Source organism: Phalacrocorax carbo, chromosome 3 (assembly GCF_963921805.1).
Source record: "Phalacrocorax carbo chromosome 3, bPhaCar2.1, whole genome shotgun sequence".
Taxonomy (NCBI): Eukaryota; Metazoa; Chordata; class Aves; order Suliformes; family Phalacrocoracidae; genus Phalacrocorax; species Phalacrocorax carbo.
The window spans coordinates 109,333,087-109,356,022 of NC_087515.1; the positions used below are offsets into that span (position 1 = coordinate 109,333,087).

Sequence of the window (22,936 nt, forward strand, 5' to 3'; positions counted from 1 at the left end):
GAAATCCTAAATTTATTCCCTTGCAACAGGGGCCATATTCTTATGAGAAGTAAACATGTTATCTGCAGTGGTAGACTGGAGCAGATGGAAGGCAAAGCAAGAGAAAGAATTAAAAGAAACTGGGCAACTCATTCAAAGTCATTGCCTCTATACAGATTTACATCAGATGGGGCCATGAGTCTGGGTTAGCATGTATTTTCTTAAAATCAATTTATTACCCTATTGAAGTTGTTCTGAAAACTGTCAGACCTTTCATATTTTATACTTGATTGTCAAAGTCCTTCCTGTTTTAACACAGAAAGAACAAGATCAATAATATGATGTGGTAATAAAAGTTTCTCCCACTTTAGAGTAGAAAATAATAACACTACTAATGCTGTTGCTGCTTAGTAAAAAAAAAAAAGCTTCTTCCCCTGCTCGCACCCCAAGTGTGAACAATCTTGGTCAAACTGGTTTTGAATTCAGAGTAGTAGAATCTCACGGCTCTGCACCAAAAGGAGAATTCCTATCACCCATGCTGTAGAAGTTTTTACCTTATAAAAGAAAAAATAAAAAATTGAAAAAAATTAAACCAATTTTTTTTTTTTTAATTGAAGTTAAAAAATGTGAATACTGAGAAAGATTGCCTTCTGGTGTATAGGGTATTTAAGAATAATTTTCTAAATTTTGGCGAGATGCAATGTTAGGATTTTTGTTATGAAACATGGAAAACTACAGGAAAAAATTAAGTACTCCCTCTCTTAATATTAATATTTGGTTAGGGATTCTTTTCTATTTAAACACACAATATTAATGATGATTCTCCAAAGACTTAAACACAAGCCTACCTAGTTTCACGGATTTGACTTTACAGACGCAAACCTCAGCTTGTATACCTTGGTAGAAGAGACACAACTATTTTACGAACATTGTAACTAACCTAACAACTACTGCAGCCACAAAGGTTTCATCATCAGCAAGCTTTGTCTCAGACTCAGCTTTCCCTGGTGGTACTTATATGGCGATGGCAGTTTTCATACATGCCCCAGACAGGATTATATAGTTTCACAACCCAAATGCACATATGCACACACACTTAATAAGTCTCTCAAAAATTCTTATTTAAAATGTTGAAAAGAGAATAGCTCTAAGTAAGGAAACGGTTGTTCAGGGAGGTCAGATGGCATTCCTAGGGAAGACAGAGAATCACTGCACTACATCTCAAAGACACCCAACCCATACCCCACCTCCACAACAGGCCAGTAGAAATGCTTCAGGAGTATGAAATAACACAGCCAGTTCAGCAACTAAACACCTCTTCAAGTTCCCAGCAATCCAGAGTAAAGACTTTGGAGGCAAAAGTGGTGTGGGGACTAGCTGCTATCATAGCCACCCTTGAAACTACTGTCCATGAACATGCCTAAGTCTTTTTAAACTCCTTTCTTCCTCTGGCTACCACTCCACCGGTAGTGAGTTCCACCATGAAAATTACCTGTTATGAGAAAAAAGTATTTTTTGTTTTAAACTTCCTACCTTGTATTTTCACTGGACGCATTGTGAGAAACAGAGAAAGACTCCTTCCTGTTCATTTTACTCCTCAGCATTTATTTCTCTTATAAGAATTCTATTTTATGAGCTGCATCTCATAGTTGCAGAGATATTTAATACACACCTGGGGATATTGCTAAGGTTGAAAGTTTTCTGTATGTACGTAGAGAGGATTGAAGTTTGTCTTATCTGTTCTTCCATTTATTCTACCTTCTCCCCAGCTTTTCAGATCAAATTCTTCTAAAAATTACAATAACTTGGAAAGAAGAATTTACAGACGCCACCAATCCCTAAATTATACTTTTGAGCAATTAAAAAAAGCTGATTTAAATGCTCTGTCTCCTGTTGAAGTGTGGATGCCTCAGGTGAGCAGTGATGGGAGTATGAACCACGAAGAGCTTAACAGAGCAGCTGTGGACTTCAGAAGTGATTCAGTGACCACGGATGCTTGCAGATCAGGTGCTAACGAGGCCTGATGAGTAAGTGCCCGCACATTTTTAAAGATTGCCACCTCAGATCCTTTAGTAGAGTTTAAATAGGTGATATATCAGGCTTAAAGTAATTGAAAGGGGTTTTATTATGGAACTATTAACAGCAATTCACAGAGGATATTTAGTGGCAGTTAATACTTGTACTCTTACAAAATGCCTGAAGTATGAATAGCAGTACTAAGGTAAGTGTCTTAGTGTTTGGAGTGAAACTTAGCTCTACGAGCTTTCATGTCTAAATGGAAAGTATGTACTATGACCAAAATATTGCAGGTTTTAAAATAAAAGCATTCTTTTCTGCAATGAAAGAGTCTTGGTACCTTAAAAAAAAACCAAAACAAAACAAAAAACCAAACCAACAAACAAAAAACTTCAGCAGCTTTAAAGTTCCTCAATGTCACCTACTGTGCTTAAACATTGAATAATCAAAGCTGAGTAATCCAAAAAAGCAGAATCCAGCCATGCCCAAACTTAAACTTCACCCAGCTGTGACTTCATTCCCCAGGCTGTGACTTTGCAAATTCTTTTTCAGGAGGTGAACTAAAGCGAAGAGTGCTGAATTTGTAGTAAAGGGCACCTCTCCAGCATTACCATTTTTCACCAGAAACACCTACAGCTTCCCATTCCACCTATAAAGGAAACTGCCTACACTGCGGAGGAAGAACCAAGAAATATTGGCCTGCCCTGATGTTAAATCATTATGGCTACGACAGGCATTCCTACACATGATGCATGTGCAGCTGCAAGTAAGGTCACCGTGTTGTTCTCCTTGGCAGTTAACGCTATGTGCTGAACATCTCAGCTTCCATTTTAAATTTACACTACCTTCACTCCCTTAAAAATTAGATAAAAAATTTGCAAAGTAATTAGATTTCTACGTCTAATTAGCGAAGACTTAATTCACTATTGATATATTTCACCTTTCTGTGAGCTACTTTAGCAATGACTTTCACATATTCAGAGCTTTCCATACCACTGAGCTCCAAACTGATTTACGAACTTTGGATATTATTATGTACTGTGACAGTAAATAATAGAATCCCCAGATTTAGAGGTGTGTTAGATCCAGGCTTCCTTTAAAACATCCACATTTTCAGATAAAAATCAGAGCTGCTGGGCTTACCACAGTCACAGTGTATGCACAAACCAGGTCGATAGCGTGCGTGCAGACAGTCCTATGCGCATGGGCTGCATCAACAGCCTGGCACAGATAACGTCCAAGTGCTTCCTAACCATTACAATTACTGTGAAAGCACATAACACCTGGCAATGTATACACACACACACATTTCTGTTATCAGTTAGAGTAAATCAGTACAGCACTGATAAAAGTCAATGGCAACAAGCTTATTTAAAACAGATAGGGACCTGGTCTTGAAGAACCTACCTCTGCCAATTAAATGCATTCATTTTAGCAGAGAGTACTGTACTTACTAAAAGAATCTTGTTAGTAGTAGCTTCACATTAGCTTGGCTAAATTTGGAAAATCAGGGTTCAATTGACTTGCTATTCCAGCAGTATGGCCTAGCAGACACGATTCACTAAGAACGACTGTTGAAGACAGCTTAGTGAGAATGTGCTGATAAAAAATATTATTTAAATAATCTCACTACAAGACAGCATCTCTCATCATGGATGCTGGCCAAGTGCTTTGAATATTTTGTGAGTTAGTGCAGCCAGAGGCAAAAACAAACCCAACAGTCACCAGGAGGATTTGTGGGGCTTCCCCTGGTAGTTTCCCATCCAAGAACGATGCATGCTTTGTGAGATCTGATACTACATGTGGCAGGGCTGATGCTAAGAGGGTCACCATGGGATTATTTTAATGTTCACTGAAATGGAAGCAATTTATTACATACCGCAGTAGCATTGCTTTCATTCAAATTATAAGAGGCTGCAAGTAGCCTTTTAAATCTGCTTTGCCTTTCCCTCCGGTACCAGCTTACCTTCAAGCTTCTTGGAAAGAGGATGCTCTGTGAAGCAGGCGTCGGAGGTTATACTAAGAACAGAGCATTCAGTAAGTACCCTGTTGACCTCCCAGAGCATGCAGGGTTTGAAACATACATCTGCATGCGTAAATTGGGTTTCCCCAACGGCCTAAGAATGGGATGCATCTGCAGAACAAGTTTTGCACTTACTTGAATATTATCATAAAACATTTACATGATTTAATTAGATTATGTAAATGTTTTACTCCGATTTGAAGCTTTGAAAATCATAATGTCATGCTCTAAATTATGCAAGTATTGAAAATGCTTTTCACAGCAGTAGAAGCAAAAACAAAAATGAGACAGTCCTGCCACATGCCCTTCTGCTGTTCTCTACTCACCAAAGACCACACAGAATGCATTACTGTAATCCTGATTTTTTCTATTAACACTTTCTGGAGAGGACAGTTATTTTGTGCCCTAATTTTATGCTAAGCCCCAAATCCAAAACTAATTTGGAAAACATTTTGTGGTTTGTATCTACATCCCAACTGAGCAGCAGATTTTTTACAATGTCCTCTCCACCATTCGCTGACACAGTGTGCACTTCATGGCAAGGAGATCTCAGCGAGGAGATTCAGTAATAGTTATTCATGGAACCACCTTCCTAAGCACTGAGCAGTGAAAAAGGGAAGCAGGTAACACCTTAGCAAACATTTTTCTCTTAACTTACTTCTACTGTACTTCTGATTAGTACTGCCACAATAGTAAGCACATGTCACAAAGAGATCCTGCGCCCCACAGGATATCCTTTAAACTATACAAAACAGACATTTATACAATCTACAGAAATAAGATACAGCAGGTAGGGATGATACCAAATTATCTGGAGACAAAAGGAACCACCATTAGAGACAAAAGAACCATCATTAATTAATTCCAGGAATTAACATACTCACAGAAAAGCCACCAAACTTGGGTAGCTGAATTTTAGAAGGACTTCGTTTTCAGAATATCACTTATTTTGCAGTACAATCTGAGTGCACCAGTTTCATCTTCAGTACAGCTGTTCAATGGGTCTGAAACAGCTAAGTCTGATCTAGTCTACCATACAGACTGCCATAATGGGCTCCAAAGCATGTACCACTTTACATTAGGATCACAAATCTTTCTGTGCAGTCAGAATACCTCACCCCCAAATCCTGCTGGTTCCTCCATACTCTGACACCCCCCTGGCCCCAACCTGAAGATTGCAGACAGAATAAAAAAAGTGAAAATAAACTTTACCTTTATGAAAAATTGTAAAATGTTTGAGTTCCAAGGCAAGAGAACTTTAAGAACTACAGCTCAGAGATATATTTTTTCCCTCCTGTGCAAGCACAGGGCTGTTCTTCACCACACGGGGAAAGGACCTACCCCATAGCTCTTCAGTCATGGGTGACCAGAGAATAGTTCTTATGGAGGCCAAGTTCTGTCATATGATCATCGGTATGTCCATGCTTGACACAAACCATCTGGGGTAATGCATATCTCTAGTGGCAGCCTACATTCCTGGCTCACCATAGCCTAATCTTACACAGATCAGGGATCTTGGGAAAGCAGTTCTCTTGGAAACCCTCTGTCATCTGTGGCATGCTGCCCAGCTTTGGTTATGACCTCTGAGAAAACTGATGAATTGTGAGAAAAGGAAGTATGAAAGTCTATGGGGAAGAGCTACACTTGATAAACATAAAATCGCATGCAGACAGAGGTAATACTGTTGCAGTGGGAAACATTAGCAGTTCAAGGATTCAACAGGGAAAAGACACCAAAATGCAAAGGTATAAAATCCTAAAGGGCTAAATGGACCTGGAAGGTGGCAACTCTACAACAGAGGATCTACTCCAAGCAGCACAGAGGACAACCCTTCCCCAGGCTACTGACACCTTCCTGGACAGCAAAATTAAATTCAGGTATCTTACTAGACATGGGGAATACACTAGTGCCAGACCCAGTAGCTTGTTAAATTTTCGCCTGTATCCTGCTCGCAGTCTCTTTGTACATTTCACTGCCTTTTCCCACATACCCTCCCCCTCTTGCAGCTCTCAGATTATTATAAATACCTTGTTCATCTCAATAGGAAGATATTTGTCTGCAACACACTTGATTCCACTTGCTCCCCAGCTCTGCTTGCTAGGTTTTCCCATTCTCTACAGACCTCAGCCAGTCATTGTAAGGCTGTAACCGCCTCGCCTTTCTGTTTTACAGCGCCCTTGACATTTAGGAGTCTTTCTAGGACTATCCAACCACAAGGTCATTCTTTTCTCGCTATGTAGGAAAGTTACAGCAGACAAATCAAACTTGTAGGGATAAATTTATTTTTAAAAGTTTCATATACCGCTTTTCAGGGATGCACGGGAGCTCCCTTCACTCTAAAGACAGAATTGATGCTGATCACCACTCCAGAAAAATTCACAAAACCCAGAAGTGAAACATTCCTAAAACTTGTCATATAAAAATAATTTGCTACAAACAAATGTAAGTAACACCCCCCACAACCAAACAGTAAAGTGGCTTTCAAACACTGAATAGTAGATCTGTCATTATCCTTCCCAGCAAACATTAACCCACAACGCATAAACCAGAACTGACTCAGCCTCTGTCATGGGCAATACCAGAAGAGCTTGAGGCATTTACTCTCCAGTTCTGAGGGGTCTTAAGTCGGCTCATAAGGCTGTCATACAGGCCTGGGAGCAAAATTAAGTTGCTCTTATTCTAGGTTCCACAATATCTTTCCTGTGATAGGAATCCTTGAGATGAAGCTCCCAATCCAAAATTGCACCCTCCTGTGGTTATCTGAGAAAATAAATTGAGCGCAGCTGACTGGAATTATTCTGATTCAATTATTTCATGAACACTTCAACTAACCATATTTATCAGCCTCCTAAACTCATAAATCATAGCAATCTCTGTTGGGAAATTCGAAATTGATGTGTTCCCGCCTGAGTCAGAGAAAGCAGTAGGCATCTGACAGCCTTGAGGAGCAGCCTTGTGTGAGTTGATTGGAATTTCTAGCAGTATTAATCTTAATAACCTCAGGTAGCTTCCTCCCCGCAGCCTATGTCTTTCTGCACAAGCAGCGAGGGAGGGAGCACTGCAACAATTACTCCCTCATTCTCTCCAGCTGACTCTGTTCTCTGATGAATAGGAACACGTTAGTCACACTCAGCCTTCATCCACAGTTGTTCTCAGCCCTCAGCACTGACCAGGCCAAAACTTGTAGAATTTAAATAATGATTTGAGCCTTGAGGTATAGGACACAGGAACACCTCCCAATACAGTGGCATGAAGAGACTTAAAATCAAAAGCAGCTTTTTTCCCATCTTACAACAAGTGCCTATGAACTGCAACAGAAAATTGCACAGCGTTTATCCAAGTCACTCAAACAATAAATTGAAGATATTCAAACAGCATTAACACTGAAAATAGATTATTAAAATGCAGATCAGAAATATGCATCTATCTAGGAAACTGAATCCAAGTAACTGTCACTCACATCTGACAGGAGGGTCAGAACAGTTGTTGAAGCTCTCTGGTATTTGCTTTGCGAAGGATTAAACAGCTCCCATTGTGATGAAGCTTTCATTTGTGGTTTTCCTAACAGACTTTCCAATAATAATATATCTACTAGATTTCTCTCATTTTACCCAGATTGACTTACAGAAAAAAAAGCAACAGCATCAAAGTATCTATGGCTCCATCTACCTACCAGCTGCTATCAGTAGACATGTATGCACCCAAGCCTAACTCTTTTGTAGTTGCTAATGTGTTACACAGTGAATCTCCTAAGGATAAGGAAACATTCTTAATTTTAAGGAGATGCCTTCCTTTCTGTACTAGTATATCACTATCCTGAGTAGCATAATCTTTTTTTGAAAGCCGTTTTAGATAAGTAACCTCTAATTAAAATACTGGTATGTGTATACTGAGACATGGCTGAAAGCACGCAAGTGAGTGTTTACCCCATCAGCTGCATGACGGAAAACAGATCATTCTGTTCACAATCTCTGCAAAGTCAAGGTCCAGGTATTCTTCCCCCTGCCCCAATTTCCAGGCACAGAGTCAAAGGATGGTTCATGCCTTAATTCGGCAGAAACTCTTTCCTGTTATAAGAAACTAAGAGAATATGTTAGTTTGGGTTGGTTGGGGTTTTTTTATGTGTGTTTAAAGACAAGTTAAGTTTACCATCATATACTACGTTCCACCCATCCTCTTTGGAAAACAGAGAGGTGTAAGGGAAATCATACAAACGTCCGGATTATAATTCTGGCTATTCTGTGTAACACAATGGATAATCCACACTTTGTGTGCATGGATGCTACCACACAATTTCTGATAGTTGCTAGTATTTTGAATAGTGTTAATAAGAAAAAAAACCCTAAGTAAAAAAAAAAAACAAAAACAACCCAAAACCCAGACAAATAAACCGTTCGTAATTTGGCTAAAACTTCTTCACTCTGGAGCATGGTTCCCTTATCCAACTCTGTGCACTGCTGTTGCACATAGCTCCAATTATCAATACCATTTCTGTAATTTTCCAGTCTTTCTTGTCTTCTCAGTTCTCTGCAAATTTTTAGAAACTGGCAGTGGTTCAGAGAATTTCTCTGCCAAGTCTATTACCACCCCAGGATTCAGCTCATCTAGACTTGCTGATTAGTATGTAGTATCTTTGGGTTTTCCAAGGTTTTCCATACTCTTCTAAATTCACTCTGTTTAAAAGCTTTTCCATAGTTCCTCCTGCCAAAATCCTGAACTCGGGACAGCATCAGAATAAATGGACAATTTGCTGAGAAGGTATATTAGAGGTCCTCCCTGCTCAGCCCAGCTGCTTGGCAGCTGTTGCTATAGCTCCAGGGCAACAGCAACCCATGTATTTGCCATGCATCTCCTCACAGGGAGCTTGGCTCCTGGATTTAGTAAGACTCATTCATCTCTTTCTCCCCAAAGCTATCTCCTGTGCTGGAGCACTAGAACCCCTTTATGAAGTTGGGGCTGCTGTAGCACCAAAAGCTGTTGCATCAAAAGAGGGGGGATTTTCTCAAGAACACCTCAAAATTCTTTTGCTATAAGTTAAGTCAGTGTGGAAGGGAGGATGTGCCTCACATATTTTATTAATCACATTCAGTATCTTGAGTTGTTCTCACTAGGACCTTCCTCTGGAGTCATAAATGGGGATAAACAGTGTCGGTCATCTACAGATGCTTTTGCAGATCTACCTAGTGTGACTCAAAAAACACCCCACTCGAAATTTTCTTCGTGCCCCTCAGGGTACTGCTCCCTCAGGCCGATTACCCAGGCTGATAACTTTGCACTGAAACGGACTACAACTGCTCACAAGTTGCAGTTGCAACCTGATCTCTCAAAAAGAATAATGACCAGCTACTGACTAATAACCTATGGATCAACAAGAACATGTTTCTTTATGCCAAACTTGACAGCAACTACCCTGCATGAGCCACCTCCAATACCAGAACTAAAATGGTGCTAGCAATTATCTAGCACTTAAATCAGTTAATGCAGGGAGAGTAACATGGAAGATTTTAAGAACCTTCAGCATCATAGCTAAAACAAGCAAACAAAAATTCTTCTCCATTTTTTTTACTCCTTATCCCTGTATCTTTCTCTGTACTTCATTTACTGTCAATTTCTTCTTTCTTATGTATTCCAAACTCATCTTTTCCTGATCTTTTTTTTTCAATTCAACTTTCACATTGTATTTGTCAGTCTTCCTTTTACTTTTTCCTTCTCTTTTGTCTTTTTTTTCCCAAACCTCTGTGTGTCATTTTCTTCTCACTTCACTAGTTTCTCACCGACCAAAGTGGCAGGTGGAATGAGCAGGAGCAATGTGCAAATTGTTCTGGAGAGTATCCATGGCTTCGCACCCAGCAGCTCTCTTTATGGGAAGGCCAGGCTTCTCTAAAAACTGATTTGCACTTTTCTCTCAGTCACTTCACTTGCTATTCCAGAAATCATAGGCTTTCTGCAGCCTCAGAATGGCATTCATGCCACAGGCTCCACAACAAAGTTTTAAACCTTTTCTTCGTGTCCCCTAGAAAAAGAAAAAAAACTAAAAAAAAAACCCCCAACAACAAAAAACCACCCCCAAAAACCACAAACAAAACCAACCCAAACCCAAAAAACAAAACTCCCAAAAAAACCCTCAGCACCCTCTGTGAAGCCAAATAGCAGCTCTATAGCATTATAAGCTTGCATCCAAATACTGATCTTAACAGTTATTGTTACCTACTTTTCACTGTTTCAGTTATGTCAAAGGCATATCTACCTCGTGGTGTCTTACCAAGGCAGACTATAGTCCAGGCGATACTGTTGAAGGCCATCTCAAACAAGATGCAGAATGTCAGTCTCAAATACTGCAAGAAGTACCAGGCTCTAAGATTTGGGAATTATGAATGAAGAGGCAAATATAGAATTAATGCTTTCTGTTGTCAGTTGGAAAATACAATGGTCAGGAAGCTTAATTCTTTACAAAGCACTGTTTTCAACTAACTTTAGTGTTGAGCATAATCCAGATTGTATAGCTTCTTATTTCCACTCACCTTTGTGAAATGAAAAGGTACAAGGTAAGGAAAATTGGTCCGGAGCAAAGGTCAGGTCTACCCATGTCATCCAATACATGTTCTGCATTAGTTCTAGTGTTGACGATCAGTTCATTAACTTCATGGGCTTCAGTTTAGTGCTGACACCACAGGCAAAGTCCAGTTCAGTACTACGGTGTTTTGCTTTTTGCTGTTTGGTGGTGTTTGGTTGGTTGTTTAAAGTTAGCACCACTTTTAGTTCAAGTGTAACAAATTGTTATTTCAAGCTTCTCATTAAATGGCCAAGACTTGTACTGACTTTGGTCAGTTTCATTTAGATGGCGCTCAAGAGGTTTTTAAAAATATTATCAATTTCTTTCTCCTTCAATAATTCACTTTCTGTGGAATAAAAATACATCTCAAACATTTTTGTAATTCCATACCAGACACATATATTAGATCAGTGACAAAGAAAAGATTTTCAGCACCAAATCTGGAATAAAACAAGATTTTACATGGCAACATTGACAATCTGACATTTTTAAGGAAAACCATGATTCACTTTTTCAAAACCAAAGCCTATTAAAGCTTCTTACTTGGACACAGTCTGCAAAGAAAGAAAAACCATAGATGTTTGTTTGAAAACACAACAGCTATGCGCTTACCAATTCAACATGTGACTGTATAAACAGCACCCTCTGTGAGACATTGCAACAACCTAGTGCTGTGAGATCAGTCAGACCACGATTTGACTTTCTGAAGCAGTGATGGACTTCTTGCTGTATAGAACTCGGCTTGCGTCCACAGTCTTACTGCCAAGGAGTGTTTTGCAAGAAGGTAGTTTCCCGAAATAACATTCAGATTCTGTAAGAAAACCATCTGACACACGAATGTTTTCTGAAATCCCCTAAAACAACCTACGACCAAAGTAAACAGTTTTGAGATAAACGTGCAGGAGCAATGTGCGGCCTCAGCACTAGAGACAATGCTTTAGAGAATAAGGTATTATTTTTAACTTCTATTTTCTGCCTTTACTGGCAAATAACACCTGTCCAGGAAGGTACATAGAGACCGGACAAGCACACAGGGATTCTCTTCCAGTACTATTTGGTCATGTCCAGCAACTCATGGTTCAAAGGGATTTTCTAAGCCAGAGATGCTGCCTTTATATTTAGCAGCTTTTAATGGATTCACCTTTCAAGTACTCGTTCAGTTACTTTCAAGTCATGTAAGCTTTAACATTAATGAGATTTGTTTGTTTGTTTGTTTCTTTGATGGTTTGGTTTGGGTTTAGGGCTCCTCCCCTCCCAGGGGGAAGGGGTTATTAAAAAGGAGTGCCATAAGCTCACCTGCACATCTGTGGAGACCACTTCGTTTTGTATGCTTTGAGCTACCACCTGCAGATTCCATTTAATAACCTCTAGTTCTGGTACCAGGAGAGACAGTGAACAATCACTCCCTATTCATCCCCTCCCCCTCTGCCACTTGTGATTTTATGGACTTTTATCATTCCCTCTCAACCATCTGCCTTTCAGTCTATTTAGTTATCCTCATACAGGTGTTGCATGCTATTCATCATTCCTGTCACCCTCCTCTAAATATCTTTCCCAGTTTTACTACCTTGGGTTTCAGATGGAAGAAACCAGAACTACACACAGCATTCAAGATGCACATACACTACAGATTTACAAAGATCTATTATTTAATGGATTAACAGTACTTTAATTACTTCTCTATATGCTTTCTAGTAATTCCCAACGTTTTAATTAAAATTTTAACCTCTGTTAAGCTGACATTTTTCAAGATCTATTAAAACCCTAAGATCTTGCTTCCAAGTAGTAATAGCCATACACTGGTTGTCCCCAGTAGTTATGTAAAATGGCTGTTTTCTCCCATATCTGTTACTTTACATTTCCTGTACTGAATTTCATCTACCATTTTATCATCCAGCTACTCTGTGAGGTAAGGCCCTTCCATAATTCTTCAGTCAGTCATCTTTACTACTCTGAATAGCATCTGCAAACTTTGCCATATTTCTATGCAGCCTTTTTTCCAAAAAGGTCATGAGTACATTGTAAAGCATAGGCCTAGGTACAGATCCTTGCAAGGCTTCATTGGTTATTTCTTTTTGCCATGAAATGTGAGGATTTATTCCTGCTTCCTATTTCCTATCCTTTAATCAGTTATTTAACCATCTTTGAACCCTTCCTTTTATCCTACAGCAGCTTGCTTTCTCTAACAGCCTGGGATGAAACCTGGTCAAAAGCCTTCCCTTTCTGAAGGTCATTTCCATATTGCTGCCAGTGCTGTACACGTAGCTCAGATCCTGCTTTACAGACAGCTGAAAATGATTAAAACTTGACCCTTCCTGCTCTCTTGATTCTATTGTAACATATTTCATTCAAATTCAACCTGCTACTCCCTTCCTTCCCAGTGTTCATTCCCTCTCTTCTCCCCTATTAAGTGATATTCTACACATTTAACAGAACTAAAACAAAGAAAATATTTCTTGATATTGTTTGTTTACAGAGCTTTCCAGCTTGTATAAGCTTACAAATTGAAGGAAATACAAGCACATCAAAATTAGTCTGAAATCTATCCCGCATTTATTACATGTTAAAAATCAAATTCCATGTATGTAGTTTCCCATCCCCTTCAACTGCAAGCCACGTACATTAACAGACAATAAAATTTCATTAGACCTTTATTGCTAATGTGAAGAAAGTTTTAAAGAGATCTGCTGCATACTAAAGATACACTGCAGGGTTTTTTTGGTGGTGGAGCGGGGTGGGGGATCCACAAGGTTTTGTGTCTAAAGACTGAAAGCTCCACATATAAGGCTGCAGCCTAACCAAGGATTTTGATATTCAGACAACTGAAGCACTACTGATTTGGATATGTAATTTTTCTTACAGTATGCAGGCGAATAGCTCATGCCTAATACAGATTGAGACAATTTGAAATAGTACAAGTTTAAAATCTTAATGCAGAAAATCAGACCACCAGAACTTCCAATGAAGCATTCACTCTGGAGCAGACACGCAGCATCGTAACACAAATACAACAATCCTACAGATAATTTAATTAGATTACTTCACTCCTATGAATTCTCCCAAACAAGCTCGTTAAGAAACCCAGAAATAGAACGCAACTTTCATTTTTTCTGGATGTTTTGGCCTATAGCATTCAGTCACACTCTCAAAGCGTGTTCTCACAGAAGCAGCTGTGTATACACAACAAATCACATTTGGACATGTTTCGATCCAAGAGTGGGTAAGGACAAGCAGAGGTGAGCAGCAGGCTGTCCCTCAACCCTAACACCAACAGTTGCCGTAGCAACAGGAGGAATCACGGGAAGAGGCTGGCATTGATCTTCCCATCCCATGTTCATGCCATTTCTTCAGAGTGGTCTTACACGATACCACCACAACCAACACCATCGCACACACCCAGGTTCTGAAGTTCATGGGAAAGAATAGCGATGAAAAGGCAACAGGGAGTAATTACTGCTCTGCTTGGTCTGAGTGCACAAAGAACAGCAGCTGAAATTTCATAACGACAAGGGGAAGGCAGGTGTCAGTACATACAGGCATGTTTCACCATGCTTTCCACCTACATCTCAAGTTTTCTGTGTGTTCTCCTGCAGGGCAGCATCTGCCGGTTTTCAGCATTTGTAACAAAAGAGTCACCAATGCCTAGGTCAGGTATTGCAGAGTAGGATATAGCAAAGGATGTTTTATGCTTAGTTGAAAGCCTGCTGCATCCTGTCAGTGTACTGCACAATGGCAGAGAGCCAAAAGGATTAAAAAAAAGAGAGGCTACTTAGAAATATTAAAGAGATTTTTCAGATAAATAAAGGCATTGCTCCAGAGACCCTCGAAATATACTACAGCACACCTAAGTTCTATAAACATGCGAGATAATACATTACATGAGAATATAAGAGATTTCAGGAAAGACTAATATTGTTTCCAATAACACATACCTCAAAATTGCATTTAGTTTGCAAATTAAAGGTTGGTACTTTATTGATACTACCATAAGGCTTAAATGAAAAATATATTTCAAAGGTTTCACCTTCACGATTAACTTTTCTTCTTAGGATATGCAAAATGGGAGAAAAACTGTTTAAAATATTACACTGAATTAAGAAAGCCTTTTAAGACCATTCTCAGCTGTATCTATAAACACTGAAGAATGATCAGAATAGTTAGCAGAATGTGTCCCTGGCCCTAGGGTAAGAGCAGAAGGCTGCTTATATGAGAAAGATAAAATATTGTTCTTGTAAACGAGTAGATCACTTCTGCTGCATGCACCTTACATTGTCCAGTTTTATATCAGCAAAATAACACCTCTGTAATCCACTATATTTGCAAAAAACTGAAAAAATAAAGCAATAGGATGGGAAGTACCCAATATCTCCAGACACTGTATAATTCAAAGTGATTGGCCCCTCAAAAAAAACAAAAAACACCCCAAAACCAAACAAACAGTCTAACTAGCACAGCCTTCAGAAAATGCATCATAGTTTTCCAAGGCAAATGCAAAAGACAAATTAAAAGTGACTACATTAGTACAGATATTCTTAACAAAATTTTAACATTTATACTTAATAGATCCTGAAAAAACCTAAACAATACCTACCAATTGTGTACATCAAGATAACAACTCCACTATAATCCAAACAAATTATAACAGTATGTGATACTTAAGAGCTCTGGGAACCCTGTTAATAACGAGTCTCCCATCATAACTTAAAGAGGCAAATAGCCACGGGTCTGCTGAGGACCATTCAACTGCATATACACTATCTTCATGTTCTTCATAGGTAGCTATTACACTGTCCTGAAGGGGCTCTTTAATCCTAAAATTGAAGAAAGAAGAAGAAAAAAAATAGTAAGGATCTGCGAACACACTTGATTTAAAAGGCAATATTAAGTGTCTCTAACGTCTAATGATAGTGATGTACTATACAGGTCACGAAACCTCCCATTCAAAGTACAAAAATGCAGTAGTAGGCGCTAAGAAAATATTTTATACTGGACATCTGCACGTACCTATGTTATAGATATCACAGCAGAGTCAAGTTAGCGTTGAAGACCCCATTTGCAGGGACAAAGTACCTGTAATTCTGAACTTCAGTACATTTTCAAGTCTCTTGGAACCTACACTAACCATCTCTCTCTCTAAAGCAAGTTAAACTACAGGGTATGATCTAGATGCACTTAAACACACATTTTTATCAACATCTTTTCTCTCACCATGCTCCATCCCTTCCTTTCCCCTTTGTTGTTAATTTAATTTCGTACAATAATATATAATCTTATTAGAGTTGAGTAGGTAGGTAAGAAGTTGCAGTCCTTAATATCACAGTCTCTCCTGTGCTGCCATCCTGGACCCATTCTCTCCAGGGTAATGGAAGGGAGATAGAGGCAGCACTCTGAACAATTTAATTTTTATCACCCATTCCTAGAGTTATAACAACACCTGATATTCATCTATTATTACCTCACCTCTCACTGCAATGCCCAAGCTCCTGGTCATCTACATCATGAGAGGCAAACATTCTCTTGCATTGCAAATATTTAAGAACAGATTCAGGCAATTCTCTGAAGTCCAAGAGTCATTGATTGTGCTCTGATAGCTGAGAACAGCCCTTCTTCCCTCTCCACACAGAGCCAATCCCTCCTCTCACAGCAAAATCAGAGCACATTATTCTGTACCTACAGGGTAGGTGAGTTTTCAGAGGATGACCTTATTGCTCCTTCACCCACAGAGGATCACCTCTGTCTGACAGAAATCAGTCAGCTTTTCAGAAGCATCCCCCTGCCTCCCAGAAACAGCCTTGTATTACAGCTGCAATCCTCCTAACCGAAAGCAAAGCCAAAGAGCCTTGTGAATGACACTCAATCATTTAAACAGATGCTGCTACTACAGAAATTAAGTCTTGCTATTGGCCGTCTTTGTCCCTTACCGCTGCTCTCTGAAAGCATGCGTCTCTACGATCACAAAGCGTACATGGCTGGATATGCTGTTCCACCTAGCCAGCCTAAACAGCTGTGAATCTAACACTGCAATTAAAATTCAATTGAATTTAATGAATAAACCGAAAGCAGTCGGATATTGCAGAACAGCTTCAGATATTTAGTTTCAAGGACTTTTATCATTTACTTATGCTATGCTTATGGTCAACTAACAAAAAAAGGTCATAGCACAAATAACACACAGCCCCTGGTTAACTGCAACGAGCAGGCTCGTTTTGCATTTCTCTTGAATATGTACATTGATTCAAGCCATCTAACAGCAGAGAGCTAATAAACAGACGCACACAGACACTTCATCTCCTGCAATGTGTTTTTATAACTTCCTGTTAACTGACATGCCTGGTTAAGTGAAAGTTGGTCATGTCCCCAGACGGCAATGTGCTTCATGCGGTGCTCACCCACTTACCCACAACTCCATTATTCTGAAGGATTCAAACGTCTCTCCGGATAAGCAGGGGAGTAATGCACGGTGCACATGGCTGTCAGGGGACACGACCGACTTTCAGTTAACCAGAAATCTCAGTTAACCAAAGGTTGGATAAACAAGGACAAATAAGCTTCTAAGATTATACTATTTTCTGTAAGCTCAGAGTTGTTTCAGTGTTTCATTTAAATAACGTAGTTCATCTAATTTAATTTAAAGAAGTCATAGGGGAATAAGTGTTCAGGAAAGAAGCCTGTAGATGAACTTCTGCTTGGCATTTCCACTTGTAACTACAATTTTTAACTATCTTTTATTATTGTCTAGACAGTGAATTTCTTCTTGGGTATGAAAGTAATTTTGTGCCATCCCTGAAAAAGAAAGCATGCTATTTCATGTTGTTCTTCAGGCCACACTAGTTCAGATTTTGGTGTTTTTTGTGTTTTAAATAGCATAGATGCATGATAACATTATGTATAGACTACTTGTGGATAAGAACAGCATAGCCTTGAGCGAGTTATTGAGAATCTCAGAAAATCCTTATGGAAGATCATCAGGACAAAAAAAAAATCATCTCAGAATGACATGTGTCTCGGGAACAATACAAATTGAGAATAAACTGTCCATAAGCACCCTTTGCAAATACTATGAATGAACACAGATTAACCTTTGAATTACACAATGGGTGATGAGCCCAGGATTCTGCTAGTGGAATAAAGAGCAGAATTTATTTCATGTATGTGACAGCCTATTTAAAATAATTTTAAAAAACAGGAAGAGCAAGGTTACTTGCGGTGGGTTTTTTCCAAGAGGTTCCTGTTGAGGGGAGACAGATTTCCAAGAAAACACCTCAGATTTCTCTGCATTTTAGCTATGTGTGTACTTTTTTTGGTAATCCAAGAACAGGCTGAGGATACTATTTTTGCATCTATATAAATCTAGGATATTTAAAATTGTTCAGTTTCTGAGTCCCACTCAATCTATTTACTCTCAATGAGTTTCTATACAGCTTTTACACATATTTATTTATTAAAGAATCAGCTCAGACCCTTCTAACTCCACAGATACTAAACATTATTTGGTTAATGCAAGAAGTTATAGACTCAACAGCTGTAACACTGACATTTGTTTAAGCAAACACCTTTTAACTATATATATATTAAAAACAGTCTACAAAAAAAATTATTTTGGTCACAGCACATACTAGTGGAACACATACGAAACAACTTATATTTGTCTTAAGATAGTTTTGCCTATTTAGGTATTTTAATTATCCTTCTATTTTTATCAGTTGCTACAATTTTATTTCTCCTTAACATACAATAGGTATTTTCAGAGCCTAACATATCATAGCACTGATAAGTGTATTTTTTTTAATTTTCTATTCATAATTTAGCAATGATTAAATGAATATTATAGTACTTTCATGTGCATTATTCTTATCTCAGAAACTTTCCACTTGATAGTTATCAACTCCTGATGACAATGCCCAAGGTACTTGCTGCCTTAGGTTAGGTGCATAACACCAGGCAGGGAAGAGGAGGGCATTCAAATGGACTGGATATTGGGATAAAGTCAGCAGATCTTTGGCAGGTTTTGGAACAGAGAGAAGAGTTCAGGACCTTAAATTTCTTCCTGGTTAGAGAAGTTCAGAAACAGGATGAGTACCTGTACAGAGGTAGCTATGAAGTAAACTTTCTTCTATGCTACTTTAATATGTATAATTCAGACTGTTGCCAAAACACAGAGACTTCTGTTTTTATAGGAAGGCTGCAAATATGGGTGTAGAAATGAAGTTGTTATGCTATAGCTAGTTTAGTGTACCACAGATGCAGCTGCTTGGCCTATTGATCCCTTGATAGAGCAGTCTGACTAGACTATATTTGATAAGCATACTTGGTAAACACTTGTTATGCCCCGCAAGCTTGGTAAGCTATTTTCTTCCTTGTCTTAAATCTCCCTGCCCCTTTCCTTTCGTTTCTCATTTTCCTGTACTGTTTTAAAGACTTTTTCTGGCCAGACTAAAATACCTTTTTCTCTCCTTATAGATATTCTTGCATTGCATCAACTGACTTATGCCATCAAGAACTCTGAGTAAGAAATATGTAATCTCTACCTACATCCTGCATAAATTTAAGACCTGTGCCACACAGAGATGAAACTGGACTGCTTTCTCTTTGTAGCCTTATTCACACAGCAAGACCTCTACCAGCTTTTCCTATGAAAGGAAATGAGCTTTCGTTTTACTAGATAACTTTGAGGTTAATTGTGTTACAGACTTGAGAGAGAAGCCTGTTAAGCCTTGGATAATTGTTTTCATGTAGAGAGCTGTTATTTCCAATTACTTCTCATGCTAACAACCACTTAAGTTTGCAGTGCTTGCGATTCTGTTTTGTCACCACAACGTTCAATAAAATACATTTTTCAGAGTCACCAAAAATCATTAATTCCGTATCACAGTCAAAATTAAATCCTCTTTTATCTAAAAATTACTATGAAACAGATGTGATTCAACAGAGCAGCAACATGTATGGCAGCATCCAAAATGAATCTTGAAAAGCATGCCGTTGGATTCTAGAACAAGGCCCATGGATGCCCTTTCCCTGTAGCTGTAGGAGAAAACTTAGCAACTGTAAGGTTTTGTTTCTGCTAAGCTTAGACAACAGACTACTTCCTTATTCACCCTGTTAAGACAGACAGAACTCAAGGATGCTTATACTGGAACACAATTTTTATATATAGTAGTTGACCATTCATACTATTGTGAGCATTATCACTTTTTTTTTTTTTTACTCAAAACCAGCCTTCTGAACTGCTTCTAGATGAAAATGGCATCTTTAAAAACAAGATATACCTATTTGAATATAACAGGTTTCATAGCTGTCCTAAAACAAAAAATAACTTTAGGAAGGTATATCTACTAGTGAAAGTTATATAAAGAAGTAGTACGGAAAAAACCACATTTTTAAAGCAAAATAGTCTAGGAATTGGAAAGTGCTGCTGCATGAGGTTTGGCCCAGCTTCTTATACATCCAACCAAGTAATGTCCTGAACACTGGCGTTCCCCAAAACAGAAACTATTTAAGCTGTTTTAATTAATTGAGTCTCTTGGTTGATTCCACAGTATAATCCTATGATTTCTAGATTTCTCCAAGACATAAATACCACAAGCAAAATATCAAAATTAACACTATTGGCAGCTGTGTGAAAATACCCTGAAAGCCTGGCTTATCATGAGTGTTTGGCAAATACTTTTCAAAATATCAATGCTGACAATTCACTCTCCTGAAGCCACGGATATATATACAAGGGTGTTATGTTAGATCAGAGTTCGTATGTATTATCATGAAACCACATTATTTACCATTCAAAAGGCTCCAAACCACACTTTATCACAAAAAGGAGAAACCACAACCTCCTACAGACGGAATTTTGAAGGAAATCTTTTCCTACAGAGAGGCTAACCACTATTTTGTCTCTGGTCCATTCCGATTGCTGAAGATATTCCTACACTTAAAGTCTCATTTAAAACGTCACTATCTCAGTGAGATACTCTACTGGAAGGACAAATCCTTTATATCTTGCAGCTTTAAATGCAAAATGGTGAGATCTTGTTCTGTTTGTACTAAAGGACAGCGTGGCTAACACCTTTGGTGAAAAAGATAGAAACATAAGGCTTCACAAAAAACACTACAAAATGCATTTCCTAATGTGAATTTCCAGTAGAATTGTCAACAAATAACAAATATAAGGATAAGCTTAGAAGACCATATTGTCAAAAAAAATGTAGCATAAGGGAGAAGGCAGCATACTGACCTTAGTAATCAGTTCTGCCAGTGAAAACACAGCAGACATCTTAAGCCTGTAAACCCCAAAGAGAACAGGTAGCTCCTTCTGCAAAACTAAACTTTAAAGATGGCTTCCTTTTCAGGACTAACACATAAGGTCAAAATGCTATTGACCATATAAATCTTTTCATTGGTATGGATACAGAAGAGACTTTTTCTCTTAAAAATCAAGTCCTCCCTTATCAGTTGAGCCTCGTCAAAAAAGTACTGGCCATAGAAGTCATGAAGAACACTGCTGTAGATGCAGTATTTACCTTGCTGTTGGTGTCCCTAAGGTGGCAGATGGTCTTCGCGTGCTGTGTATCATCAGCATGCCAAACAGAGGTGTTCAGAGTTTAAAATTCAAATGAACAGGGCAAATAAATGTAATGCAGTAACTAAAGAAAAGGAATCCTGGTTGGTGAATAAAAATGGTCACACTAAGTTGGCAAGAACCTGGTATTTTTGTTTATTGTTAGAAATAGCAATGTTGAATCAAAATGACTGTCAGACTGCTTTAATACAACCAAATATGGACTCACTCACTAATATAAGGACTTTAGATGACCAAAGAATGAAGAAAGGATATAACATAATCACCAGCTTCCTTTGGAGGAAGACAGTTCTCAATGCTCTACAGATGTCTAAAAGGGAACTTCCAAGCATCTTCAGGAGCTTTGGAATTAAGTGAAGCTCAGTCAGTGTTACAGGGAGGAAGTCCTTGCAACACCAGAATGCAAAACCATTAAAGAAAGATGCCAAGAAAAAGCCTGCCTTGAATGGTTGCATCATAGATGTGAAATGACCCTATGTTTTAAACATTTTTTTCAAACTCAGGCATTCAAAGCACTCCCTATGTTCTTATACAGCTTTGCTTTAGGGAAAGTTAAATGCACCTCAAATACTTACCTCATCTGTTGTGTTTTCTTCCCCCCCCCCCCCCCTTTTTTTCTACCTCTGGATCAAAGTGCTAGAAATTAAGCTATGAGTACAGCATTCCATTTCCCATTTCTCAGCTCATTTTTTGCCATATTTGAACTGTGCATTAAGTTATCCAGACCAGGGACTTGACCATAATACACCATTGGTCTCCTCTGGCTGCATGCCTATAATTCCTCTCTGTGGACAGCTCAATCCTCTTCTTAGACTACCTACTTTCAACAGAGGCTTTGGGCTTACCAAACAGAAATCACTGAAGCCTTTCCTTATTCAGTGCAAGAAAACAAATGCAGTTGGCATATTTCTCTGAGATACATTTCACAAAGGCAATGCATGCACAGCTAGCATGTTTGGGAACAAACAAAAACACAGCAAGAAGAGGCAATCTCAAGAATATGGCTGATGGCAAAAGAAAACCCTAAAGGGAGGAATCAGAAGTCTCCAAAGATTATTCAGAAGGCAGTAAAGGTCCCTGAGCTGCAAACAGACAGGGGCTAGAAGCATACCCAGGGGAAGTATCATCTGCTGTTCCTGTTTTTATAATCTTCCCTCTTGGCCACTATCAGAGACATGATACAGGCTAAGGAGACCTTTGATATGACACAGGGAGGCTGCTCTTACATTTTTATGATTGATGAGAGAAACAACTACAATAGCAGTTAAAACGTAGGGAAGAGATACTAGTTGCTCTGACCTGAATCCACAGTTAAGAGGAACTGACGGTCACTCGACTGTGTCAAGAGATGGATCCTCATGCAATAGTCCTAGTTACATTGCTTATGGAAGTGTGTTCTGGTCTCCAAGATGGGAGCATATATGCTCCCAAGATGTCAACACATACATGGAGAAACATCCAAAGGAGAAACAAAGAGTAACTCCTTAGTAAGAATAGCATACAGCAACTTTTGCTTAGTTGTCTATTCATTACTTGGTGAACCTGTATTCTTTTCTTTAAAAAGTTAACTCCAAATAATTATTTTTCAGTTATGAACCTTAAAAACTAGGCATTTACTACAGAAAACCTGGCAAGAATAAACGAGTGGGTAGACTCATGTATAGTTCTACATGGTTGAACAATGAAAGGAAGTAGACACTCCAGAAGGGAGAGCTGCTCTGCGGGAAGATCTGGATAGGCTGGAAGAGTGGGCCAACAAGAACCTTATGAAGTTCAACAAGGAGAGGACAAG

The 22,936-nt window shown here is 38.7% G+C and overlaps 1 protein-coding gene across 4 annotated transcripts in view; it reads right to left on the minus strand.

Moving 5' to 3' along the window:
* EIPR1 (EARP complex and GARP complex interacting protein 1) overlaps nucleotides 1–22,936 on the minus strand; it is a 147,931-nt gene that overhangs the window by 42,190 nt on the left and 82,805 nt on the right. The window contains exon 9 of one of the 4 annotated variants that reach the window (XM_064447984.1): nucleotides 13,102–15,382. The exons of the other annotated variants lie outside the window; for them this stretch is intronic. Coding sequence (XP_064304054.1) covers nucleotides 15,208–15,382 — 175 coding nt within the window. The 3' untranslated portion in view covers nucleotides 13,102–15,207. Of the gene's footprint in view, nucleotides 1–13,101; nucleotides 15,383–22,936 lie in introns of those variants that run through there. 4 annotated transcript variants of the gene reach the window in all.